Below are 12,770 nucleotides of genomic sequence, written 5' to 3'. Positions count from 1 at the left end.
AGTGTATTATACTACTGACAACATTATATAAAAGAAAGCTGGAGTAAAAAGGGGTGGAGGCCAGATGAAAATTTACAAAGAAATAAATATAACATAATAGTGTTCTTTGTGAGGAATTTATCTTTTCTGTTTTTTTATTTCTTAGCTTACGGGACCAAAAAAGAACATTTTTCAATTTCTACTTTAGGAGCTACTGCTCCTGTTTTTTTTTTAGTATATAAATTTCTTGGTATTTTTCTTCAATTTTTTTTAAATATATATATAATAAAAATTGAAGAAAAATACCAAAAAATTTATATACTATTATGCTGCATCAACACAATAAAATAAAATAACTCTTTTTCCTATTCATTCTGTATCAACACATTATGAGAGTTATTTGCTAAAGCTTTACGAGCAGATTTTTTGTTGTAATTAGCTCAATTGTAAATGTAAAAAAAGACGATTAACAGAAATCATGGGTGATCAGCTATTGCAGCATTTCATGCGACTCGAATTGGTACCACCAATAAGCAATTTCCTTTAAGCTTTCCGATTAAAACGCACGAATCAAAGTTATTGGCGACATACAAAAATGACAAATATATATATTCTACATTGGCACTGCCAATTAGATGGGCGGCATGCTTCCAGCATTTTAATATGGGTGTGTCTCGCAGGAGAAACTAGCGAGATCAGTGCACGTCAGCAGCATGTCTCGCCTGTGCCACTGGCGACACCCTCCAGCTCAGCGTACTTCTTGATTTCAAATATATATTATCATAATCATAATCATAATCATTTTAATTAAAATAAATTCTTATACTAATAATTTTTAAACCAAAACTAATAACAGTTATTATATTAAAATTAGGATATTACGTTAAGTTAATATAACATCTTTTTAAATATTTTAACAAAACATGTGGACTCACATAATTAGATTACTTAAAATGTAGCTACTAAATATAAATAATTAATATAATTATCATTATAATATGAACTCACATTAGATAAAAAAATATAAATTTCCAATTGTAATTGCGTATAAAACTAAATTAAATCTATGTTTCATATAATGAAATATTCTTGATAATGAAGTTGGAAAAAAAAAGTGTTACCATTTTATTTAGTTAAAAGGGAAGAAAAAGTATTGGTTACATTCGTATGTTGTCTTTTTTTTTATTTATTGAAGTAGGGAATTTTATTTAGTTATACAACAATTGTTTTTGTGTGCTTGCCGCGTGCCAAATCACTATATTTAGCTTCGTTAAGTATAATAAATTAATAATATAAGATCAGGAATATAGGATGCTTGGTTTAGGAAAAATAATATGTTTAATGAAGAAGAATAAGGTACGACTCTTGTGCATTTACTGAAATAGAAGCAGAAAAAAAAATTACATTTTAGATGTAGAGTCAATTTAAATTGCAATCACTAAGAAGTTGCAAAAAGCTTTTATGTTCATACGAAATGGTAGGAAGCTTTTTATATAATGGATCTAAAAAACAATTTGTTGAGAGTGGGATGTATCCCACGCCATTTCGAAGCAGAACTTTAATTTGGCACCTTAACCAACTCGACCATCTCAACTTCATGTTCATGGAGAAAGAAAGAAAAATTAAATAAAAAAATAATTAATACAAATTGAGAAAAACAAACACCTAAATAATTTGTTGAGAGTGGGATTTGAACCCACGCCCTTTCGGACCAGAACCTTAATCTGGCGCCTTAGACCAACTCGGCCATCTCAACATGATGTCAGAAATTCCCTACGTATTTTAAATAAATCAATAGAGATTAAGTCTAAAAACTTAACCATGACCTTAGTCACGGATGTGTAGGCGTTTTGGTGGTATAATCGCGGCAAAGCTTACGGTACGATCCATGAATTTGGATGTATCAGAACACTAGTCAAACCCACACCTCAAGTAATTAATTTGCTATCACTAATTCAAACTATTCGTAAATGTTTGACTTAATGTTGTTTTTCTTCATTATATTTTGTAATTATTTTATTTTGATATATTAAGTTTTAAAAGTTTTATTTTGTGTTTTTTAAATATTATTTTTATCCTTTTTTCAATTTTGTGTTAAAAATGTTAGTGTTCGGTTAATTTTTAAATTTTAAAATGATTTAATGTCATTTTTAGTTCATTATGATTTCACAGTTATTTTGCTCTTTTGCTCTAGTATATTATATTTTAAAAGTTTCATTTTATTCTTTTATATTTTTAAAATGTATCATTTCGATATTTTTTCAATTTTTTTGTTAGAAATTTTGGATTCTTCAGTGTTTTACATTTTAGAATAATTAAGTTAATATAATGACAACTAAAGTCCATTATTATCTTTTTTATTTAAAAAATTAAAAGTCACTAAGTAAATAATGAAGAGATGAATCTAAAACCCCAAAAATAACTTTCACTCCCATATTATTATTAGTATTATTCTCTTCATCTAGCTTATTATTTAATAACAATAATAATTTAATTCATTAATTATTCTCAATCATAATGGATAAGAGTCTCTTCTCCTTCCGTCGCTTCGCCTCTAGCCAGTGACTCAAAAAGATTGATGTTTCACCTGTTCGTCTATGTTGCAACCTCCTTACGTAACCATAATTTTGGATGATTCTCATGAGATGATTATGTGTTGATGTTGTTCGACCTGTGTAATGTTGTATTCTTTACTTTTTTAGATCTGGAAGAGATTGGAAGACATGATAATTTTTTAGTTGTTTATTTTAAAAAATCTGTGAAATTAATTATTTTAAAAAGTCTAATATTATTTTTAGTTCATTATATTTTGTGTTTGTTTCGCTTTCATACATTAAGTTTTATTATCATTTTTTATGCTTTTGAAATGTATCATTTTGATTTTTTTAAATTTAAAAGTTAATAAAATACTACTAATGTTTCTTATGAAATATTGATAAAGGACCAAAATGATATATTTCAAAAATATAAAAAATAATGAAACTTTTAAAACTTAATTTATAAAAAATAACTATAAAATATAATGAACTAAAAGCAACATTAAACCTAAATGTTTTTATTACATTTTCTCCTTAAAAAAATTCTTAAATTTTTTTTTATTGAGGAGATATTAAACTTTTATTCAACACCCGACTAATTTGTATATGTACGTATATATTAAAAAGTTCAGATACAACACATACATATTTTATTATCAAACCCAGATGTGATAAAGTTTATCAAACTATTAACTATGTTACAATGAATATGCGGTTTTATTTATTTATAACCAATAAAGCGTATTTTTACACCGTTCCTTAATATTCAGAGTCACAAGTTGTTACTCTTTGGGAACGCAGACAAAGGGAATAGGAAAGTTTCTTACAAAGAAACAAAAAGAAGAGGTACAACGGGATCTTTTTCCTATCCGTTCTTGTGAAAAGTTGAAAACCATATTAAGGACACTCTTATGCTACAACTGGCAAAGTGCACCTAAAGAATTCTGCTTGAACATAAAGGACTTTGGGGTTCACGAAATTGGGTCCCAAGGAACCAATATGTTACACAAGGCTTAGTTGGAGGCCATGATAAATGAATCATTGTGCTAAAGTGGCCTCCATCACTCCCTCAAATGGTGCTTATGCGGTTTAGGCTCCTAAAGTTGATAATGGAGTTAGATTCAATGCAATGCTGCTAGGGCAGATTGCATATGCATATTATATTCAACCTCGAAACCTCCCAAACTTTCACATGCATCAATATATCATGCATCATGCCCACCCAACCCTTTGTAAAACCTTTCCGAAAGTGATATTTCCTTGTCCTATTGGCACTATCATATCTTGAACTTGTTGGCCTCTTTGCCTTTATGGTGCCCTCTAATTGATGATTAAATAGTTTGTAGCTTTCATACTTAAAAAGTTCATTCTATTATGTTTTGCCATCATTATCTATACTCCATATGCTCACTTGTACAAATTGCTTTCGGGAGCTGGCATGATTTGCATCTCTAGCTTCGATGATGATTAGCTCACAAAGTTCCGAGTTTGTTTGTTATGGGTTTTGTTTTAAATTTTAAAATATGGACAAAACAGTAGTATTTTTCTAACTTACTTTTTTTAGTGTCCTTTTTTGTGGAAAATATAACCAGTTGATGTTCAAATCTAGTGAAATCTTTTAATAATTGGAAAAGTAGCGTAAAAAGCCTCTCAATAAAGTTTGTAAAGACTGAAGAGGATATAGCTAGGTATAATAAAACAGCCATGTCTCTGGTTGTAGTTTCTAAATAATAATGAATTGATGTTATATGTTTTCTTTTTCAAATTTACAAGTTTTTTTTTTGTAAGAAAAGGACATAGGCACACGTTGTGGGATACCTCCCATTATTGTTTTTTTTTTCCTTTTCTGAATAGGTGATGTGTATGGCCAATGAATTCTATTTATTGTGACTGGATATGCATCCTTGAGATGCATAGAGTGAGCCTCAATAAAAAGTGGGCATTGGTAGGTGAAAATAAATCTAATGCAATATAGAATCCTAAGAGAGTGAGGTAGGAAATATGATTCACAAAAGATATGATTGTCTCTCCTTTCAACCATGTATCTTCATTTATAATAGTTAAATTTAAAATTTTAGTTGAAGAATTTAAGTCTAATATTATTGGAATCATCAACTTATTGGTATTGGATCCATGTTTAGCACCGTGTTATATGGTTCCTTTTATACACCTATTTAATCATTGTGTACTTAACTTTGACGCCAATCAACTATAACATGATTTTGGAAAGCCGTTCCAAACAGGCCATAAGATAGAGCTTGCCATTTAACAAGGCCAACGATCTAAAGAAAAAAGGAAGCTTATACTATTTAAAATTGAATTTAAGTAAAGTGCATCGAAAATTAAATTAGCCTTCTGTAACATAATTTAATTACACACTAGATAATATAAATTGTATTTTTTTTTATCATAACTAAAAGCTAATCAAATCCTTTCTAAAATAAGCTAACAAAGATGAATCAGTTGGTAAAAAATATACTTATATCTCATAAGAACGTAAATTTGATTTTTAATATCAATGTGAGGACATAATTAGCGGACAATTTATAAATATTTTTGTAAGTGTTTTTTGAGTTTTAAAACTTGTCCTGATCTGGATGAACTTATAAGATCAAACTCACCTAAAATTTTCAAATCACACACACAAAAAGACCATTTCTAACATGTACTACTAAAATATAAGTTGACCTAAATTATCAGAAAACACAACTATATATATATATATATATATATATATATATATATATATATATATATATATATATATATATATATATATATATATATATATATAAGTTCCTACTTCTACAATCTTTATTTTTGGAGGTACAATTGTAAATTAACTATCAAGTTTGATAATTAGTTGAACCTAAAAATGTAATAAAAAAAACTAATGACAGCATTGAACTCCACAACAAATGTGAACAATATCTCTTCATATTGAAACTTTAAAGTGATATTGAAACAATTAATTACCACACTTCTCAACAAATGTGCAACTCTTACTTTTCTATTTTTTTTATTGATATTGAATGAATATTAAATTCTTTTCAATCCTCCATACATGTGTAACTCTTCATTCTCATTTTGCATTAATAATAAATTGAAGATGAAAATATCAAGAGACTCTTTAAAGATAGAGAAGGTTTTGCTATTTAATAATTCCATTATTTGTATTGCCATTTGTTGGTAACCTTCAGGTTTATTATTTTGTAGTAATGATCTTTTGTACTTTCCAATTTTAAGAGTCATAATTTGTATCCTGATGAATGAAAAAATGATAGCATAATAACTTATAAAATAAGCATTGAACAACCTTATTTCACTATTAAAAAAAAGTTTTTTTATGACACACCTTCAACGACGATCGAGAGAAAATCATCTTAGTATATAAAGCGGTGACATTTTCATAAATATAATGCTTCTGGAATGAAGTTGAAATGAACTCTATGATGAAGGTTACTTTTAAGACTGTCATAGAAATCACTATATAAAAAATCAGTGGCATTTTTTGAATTAAGTGGAAGTTAATTTAAGACAATTTTGTGCTAAAACCGTCTTAGAAACCATGAAGACAAAGACGGTTTTTGAAATCTGTCTTTAAGTTTTAATATATATCTAATTTTGACACTGTTCTCTCGCACTTATTCTCGTTTAGAAATCCCTCACTCTCGCATCCACTGTGTTATGTAACAATACCTTAGTTATCCATCACTCTTACAACACCATGGCCTCAGTCTCGCGTCGTGGCCTCACTCTTGTCCCCTGGCCTTACGCTTGTGCCCTCGACTCTGCTGCGACCTACAACTCTGCACCACTGTCTTCGTTCGGTGAGCTTCCCTTTTTCTTTGCTTATGTGCTCATGAAATACTATTTTTGTGTATAACCTAAGAATATCACTACAATCTCAAGTGGCCAAACACTAACATATGTATAGTCTAATTCTTATGAAATATGAATTGTCTTTAATTTTAGGTATTTTTAATGTTTTAAGTATTTTTATATGTTTAGTCTAATTTTTTATTCTCACACAACTCATTTTTTTGTGGATTAATGGTATAGAATATATGCTAAATTCAAATACTTAATTAAAATCTAATGTATGTTTGATAAGGAAAAAAAATAATTAAATGAGTACTTAATTTTATTGTATTTGATATTTATTTTATTGAAAAAACAATTGAATACATGATGATATTCAAATAAACCATCTTAGAAAATAAATTATTCTAAGACGATTTTTTGTTTAAAACCGTTTTAGAAGGTAATTATTCTAAGATGATTTTTATCTAAAAACAGTCTTAAAAAATAATCATTCTAAGATGATTCTTAACTAAAAATCGTGTACTATTTTAAAACCATTTTAGAATGATTCCCTTTTAAGACAATTTTTACTTTAGAACTGTCTTAGAAGAGTACAATTCTAAAACGGTTTTTAGTTTAAAACCATCATAGAATGATGATTTTTAATGGAATTGTCATCGGAAGTTTTGACCTTTGACGACGTTGGCTTCAAAGACGATTTAAAACCATTTTTAAATGTATTTTAAAATGGTCGTTGTATGTTATTTGTTATTTTTCTAGTAATGTTTGTTGCCACGAAGGATGAAATATGATATAAGGTACAACTTTGCATTTCACCATATGATTCTCGGGCCTAATAAAATTGTTTTTCTTGCCAAGACACGTATATATTAGAAATTGATTATGTGTGTCATTATTTTTTATCTTTTAGGAACATTATCATGCCAAGGGAGATGAGATTGAATATCTGTTGGGTGTTTCCTCCAATGAAATGTTGCAAGTTTAACGCATGAAATTGTGAGAGATTTGGTAAGTTGAAAACTACTTCAAAATAAAAAGAGAAAAAAGTAATTGAATAGAGCAAAGCAATAATTATTTAATTTTCTTTGTAATTTTTACTTTTTTATATATATTTCCCTTTTATATTTAATTATTATTTGTTTGTGTTAATGTATATAACATTTATCTTGAGTTGAAAAAATATCATGTTTGTTTGGTAGAAAAATATTTATATTTATTTAGTTATAAAAAAGTAACACGTTAATTATTTCTCTCCCGTGGATTCTTGAATTTGTAGTTGATTTTAATGTTTACAATTGAAGGTTTTAAATATCTAGCAAAAAAAATATATTAAAGGTTTTAGATTTTACACTTTTATCATTGCTTCTCTTTGTAATTTGTATTGATAATATTTTTTTAAAAGTTTCATAATAATCTATTATATATAATCTATCCACAATCTATAATCTAAAATATATAAAAAAGTTTACTTTTACCATCTACATCTTTACGCTAAAATTTCACCCATTAGCAAAATTATTTTTTATGAAATTTAATTCGTTTTATTAAATTATTCAATATTTACTAATTTTTTAAACCATAATTTAATTAAACATTTCAAAAACTTATTTAGACGTTTATGAGAAGAATTTTCATAGAATTTAATTCTTTTAATTAAATTAATCATAATTAACCATGATTTACTAACTTTTTTAGTCAATAATTATTTCAAACCTTAATTTTTACTGTTGATATTCTCAAATCCTTTTAATCATTCTTTTCAATCTCTCTCTTCTCTTTTAGTTTTTTGGTCATGCATGTCTTTCTCAATTGTGAAAAAGAAAAAGAACTTATAGAGACGTGTGAATTCAGGTAACAACATTAATAATAAAAACATTAAAAAAATTACACCTAACTTTTATAATACTTAAATTAATGAACATATTGATTAAATTAATTTTTAGTATATTAACTTTTTAATTGATTTTAAACTTATGTTTTCAATTTAATTGTTATCAAATATAAATTATATGAAAAAACAACAAACTAGTTACATTATTACATACTACCGTAAACCGAATTCCCTCGCAAAATTTCCCGCGCTCTTTCCCGCTCCCAACTCTAGTATTTATTTATTTTTCATTTGAACCCAGAAACTTCAATTTGCCCCAAATCCAATCCCTTTGCTGTTCATAGTTGGGAACTCCATGAACTCTCGCGAGGCTACTTTAGCGGCCACGGCAACGGTGATTGGCGCATTGGCCTCCGCAATCGGTTTCCGCTTCTTCTACCGTTCTCAAACGCACGCCAAATCCTCTCTAAACGGCACCGTTTTCTCTCCCCGCGACCCTTTCGACCCCTCCAAGCGCAATGGGTAAATTTTTAGTTCTCGTGTTGAAAAAAATGGATAAATGTGACTTTTTTTTTTGTCTTTAATTTACATTTTATAATTTTTACAGATACTTATCGTGGGATGACTATTTTATGGCAATTGCGTTTTTGTCAGCTGAGAGGTCCAAAGACCCTAATAGGCAGGTAATGTTTATTTCATTTTTGTAAATGCCATTGCTTTTGGAATTTGGTTTGCTTGCTTGGGTTGGTTTTTAAATTAAAAGTTTGTGCATCTGGTGTTGTTAACATTTCAGGTTGGGGCTTGTTTGGTGAGTCAAGATGGTGTAATTCTTGGTAAGTTCATTAGGTTCTCATATCCCAATTATTCACTCTTTTTTTTTCTCTCTCTGAAACGCAGGTTTCTTACTTTGCTTTTTCTTCTGTCAGGAATTGGTTATAATGGATTTCCAAGAGGTTGTTCTGATGACAAGCTACCCTGGGCAAAGGTTGGTATTTAAGAGAATGACTTTTTCTTTTCTTTTTGGAGTATTCATTAAACATTCTCATTCAGAAATCTCTTCGTGTTTCAGAAATCCAGGACTGGGAATCCTTTGGAGACAAAGTACCCGTAAGTGTTTTCCTTTGTCCATTCACTTTTGTTGATTGAAACCTTAAATCCATAGGCTTGTTTTAAATAGACGGATTCTTTTATTGCTCAAGTTATTGTATTTTTCATCAAATGTGATCTTGTTGACTGTGTTTTTCTTTTTGTTGGTCTACTTTAGTTATGTTTGTCATGCAGAAGTAAATGCTATTCTCAACACTAATCATGCCTCTGCTGCTGGACAAGTGAGTTCCACTGCACTCTCTAGTTAAACATATCATTTAAGTGTCTTACTTAATTGAAAATACTGACTTATGGTTAATTTATCATTTTCCTTTCGTAATTTCCAATTGGACTATATATTGGCACACACAGTGAGCATGTCACACCACCCACACCAGTTGGCACACAAAAGAATTTTCTTAAAGATTCCTTTTGAGTTATAAGCAAACAGTGTTTTTTAACCACCTGATACTAAGATATTCCACTTAACACTTTTTTTTTTAATCTTATCTGATCAATGCAGCGGCTATATGTGACCATGTTTCCGTGCAATGAATGTGCTAAGATCATAATCCAGGTTGGTAACCTTGTTCTGCTTGACGTATAATATGTTGTGATGAATCATTCTGCAGATCAGATCTGCATTTTATATCAAAGAATATAACTTTTATGAGAAAGTGCTTTGCTTTATTATTATGTTGATGACATAATAAATAAATTTATGATTTTTGTATTAGCTGATAATCATATTCAATACTAGTCTGATTTATATAAATTTGGAAGATTCTTTGGCACTATCACCACTAGACTACTAATACATATTGCGGGGCATCTTTATCTTGCTATTCAATCTTTAGAAGGGCATTATATATTAAATTCTTTTTGCAGTCAGGAGTTTCTGAAGTGATTTATTTTGTGGAGAAGAGACTAGAAAATTCAGATACTGCATATATTGCCTCTCACAAGCTACTTTCATTGGCTGGTGTAAAGGTAACATTTTCATAAACTTTTGGACGTAAATAAATTGTTGTCTCAGTTCAATTGGCTTAGGGATACCTACTGATAATGATTCAATATAATTAACTTCTGTATTTATTAGTTCCTTATATTTGTGTTTAATATCTCTAGCCAATCTGTAGAAGATATTATGAGCATAACTTTAATGTGAAGAATTTCCTTATATGCAGGTCAGGAAACATCAACCACTGATGAATGAAATTCATCTGAAGTTTGAGGAGCACTAGATTTTGAAGCTTGGCTTAAATTTTCACTTTGTAAGGAAATTCTTCACATTAAAGTTATGCTCATAATATATTAAAAAGTGAAAAGAAGACAGATAGAAGGTTTTGACCAAGTCAATAGTAACCTCACCACTGCTATAGTGCAGGCTGAAAAGAAGTGGAACATGATCATGTTCAGCATCAGTAAAAGAGTTCTTTATTTGTAGAAGTAGTTGTTTAGGCCTTGTGTGTAGGATACTATAAATACACTTCATGGACGAGCGAAGATAGTTTTTCAGTATATTTAGTTGTTTATGTAACCTTGTGCAAGTGAGTCCACTCCAAACGATGATACGAACACACTTGTTGAACGCAGATTTAGTTTATTTTTCAAGTATTTTTTTAATATAATTTTTTTCTCTAAATGATTGACTTAACACTTCTCTTTATGAAATACTAATTATGACCAAATATTAATTATTCTTTTAATTTATTTTGACTAGAAATGGTTTCTTTTTTATTATGCACACTTTGATTTATAATTATGTGTATTAGTTCATAGTATGCATAATTTTTTTATATTAGAAAATCATATCAATTTGAATGATTTAATTTCATCACTAGATAGTCTTCATATCAACTGGTTTGATTTAGGTGTCTCTCTGTGATATATTTGTATTGTAGAGTTTTAATTCAAAAAATAATGATGCATACATATTAAGAATTAAATTTTTATAATTAAAATATAGGTGACTTAAATATAAAGTGAAATATTATATTTTATTAGATGAATTTTAATTGAATGAATGTATTGGAAGTTATTTTTATTTTAACTTTCAAGATAACTTATTTATTATAGATAGTGACAATTTTTACTATAAATAGAGAAGATATTTAGTGGAAAAATAACACATGAAGAGAGAGTGTGTGAGAAGAGTGATTGTGAAACAAAGTTATTTTGTGAAGATTTATTTTGTTGTGATACATTATTTAGAGTGAGTTATAATTTAGAGTCAGTTATAATCTTGTAATCATTTTTGTGATAAGGAAAATATTTTGTAGACGATTTTGTGAATGTAGACAAGAGGTATCAAATCACATTAAATTTTTGTGTTTGTTATTATTTTTTCTATAATATAATCTTTGTTGTGTTGTCATAATTCTTTTTGTGAATGTCGATAATTTTATTTGTAGGAGAATTTGAATAATGTGTCTAGCAATCTCTTGAGAAAACAAAGACTCCAACTTAATATTCAACTGCGTCACCTCATGAACTATGAGATCCGCTGCATAGGGATTATCATACTCGTGTACCTCTAGAGGAGCTAGGACCATCCCTTTGCCATCTTTTTCCATCCATCTGTCTCTGTAGACATGAATCTGGCTCCCATTGCTCTCCCTCCAAATTGCACCATCCATCATCAAATCTCTAGAGGACATGATACTAGACCATATGTAACTCAGTCTATGTCCACGGGAGGCCTCCAAAGGACCCTTATGAGGGTAGTATTTGGCCTTAAGTAGAGGAGCCACGAGAGAGTCCTCAAAGTTAATAAGGTGCCACCACTTCCTAGCTAACAGCTCCTTATTGAACGCCGCTGCTACTCTGAAACCTAGACCTCCTTTCTTGCTTCTTGTTAGTTTGTTTCATCTAAGCCAGCGAATTTTCCTCTCATCAACTGACCCACCCAAGAAGAATCTAGCCATCATCTTATCAATATCATCCCACAAGGACTGTGGAAGCTTGAAGCACCCCATTATGCAAGAGGGAATAGATTGCACTATTAATGAGGATTTCCCTTCCACCTTGCCACAAAACCTTCTCCTTCCACCCTTTCACTTTCTTCCACACTCCCGTTTACAAACTGGAAGACCTGTGATTTTGATATGCCAATGATTGTGGGTAGGCCAAGCTACCTGTCATGACTCAACCACCTTTACATCAAGAAGCCTTGTGAGCTCATCAATTATGGAACTAGGAACATTTTGAAATGTTAACTGTTTCAAAAACTAAATTTTGAAATGTTATTAATTTTAATACATTTTGGTAATTAATTTCCAGAATATTGTAAAACCCCGGAAACTAAATGACGAAAGTTTATAAATTTCTAAATATAGGTTGCAGCAATTCATTTTTGCAAAGAGTATTTTTGTAAAAAAAAATTACAAAATATAGAGAGCAAAGAGAAATAAAGAGGGTAAAAATAGAATTTTTGTTTACTCAAATTTTCAAAGCCATTAGACTAATAGAATTGGACCATTTTAATTTCTTCGGATCAATTGTCCGATACA

General features: G+C 29.3%; 1 protein-coding gene and 1 non-coding gene across 2 annotated transcripts; one reads left to right on the top strand and one right to left on the bottom strand.

Moving 5' to 3' along the window:
- Nucleotides 1-1,654: 1,654 nt before the first annotated feature.
- Nucleotides 1,655-1,735, bottom strand: TRNAL-AAG. Its single transcript has one exon. It is a non-coding gene; the product is annotated as a tRNA-Leu (tRNA).
- A 6,734-nt stretch (nucleotides 1,736-8,469) lies between these two features.
- On the top strand, nucleotides 8,470-10,903 carry LOC114412062 (deoxycytidylate deaminase-like). Its single transcript, XM_028375830.1, has 9 exons — nucleotides 8,470-8,694; nucleotides 8,780-8,855; nucleotides 8,966-9,005; nucleotides 9,099-9,157; nucleotides 9,242-9,279; nucleotides 9,437-9,500; nucleotides 9,782-9,835; nucleotides 10,147-10,248; nucleotides 10,446-10,903. Exons 1-9 carry the CDS (start codon nucleotides 8,528-8,530, stop codon nucleotides 10,500-10,502), a joined length of 657 nt encoding a protein of 218 aa, XP_028231631.1. The 5' UTR covers nucleotides 8,470-8,527; the 3' UTR covers nucleotides 10,503-10,903.
- The last annotated feature ends 1,867 nt before the right edge of the window (nucleotides 10,904-12,770 follow it).

Source organism: Glycine soja, chromosome 5 (assembly GCF_004193775.1).
Source record: "Glycine soja cultivar W05 chromosome 5, ASM419377v2, whole genome shotgun sequence".
Lineage (NCBI taxonomy): Eukaryota > Viridiplantae > Streptophyta > Magnoliopsida > Fabales > Fabaceae > Glycine > Glycine soja.
Note: the sequence above shows the minus strand (reverse complement) of the source record. Positions and strands in the feature narration are given on the sequence as shown.

What these genes read in the sequence shown, in the direction of transcription:
- LOC114412062 (XM_028375830.1), top strand. Translation starts at nt 8,528, where the DNA reads ATGAACTCTCGCGAGGCTACTTTAGCGGCCACGGCAACGGTGATTGGC. An exon ending in GACCCCTCCAAGCGCAATGG is followed by an intron (nt 8,695 to 8,779) that starts GTAAATTTTTAG and finishes TAATTTTTACAG; the next exon opens with ATACTTATCGTGGGATGACT. An exon ending in ATGCCTCTGCTGCTGGACAA is followed by an intron (nt 9,501 to 9,781) that starts GTGAGTTCCACT and finishes TGATCAATGCAG; the next exon opens with CGGCTATATGTGACCATGTT.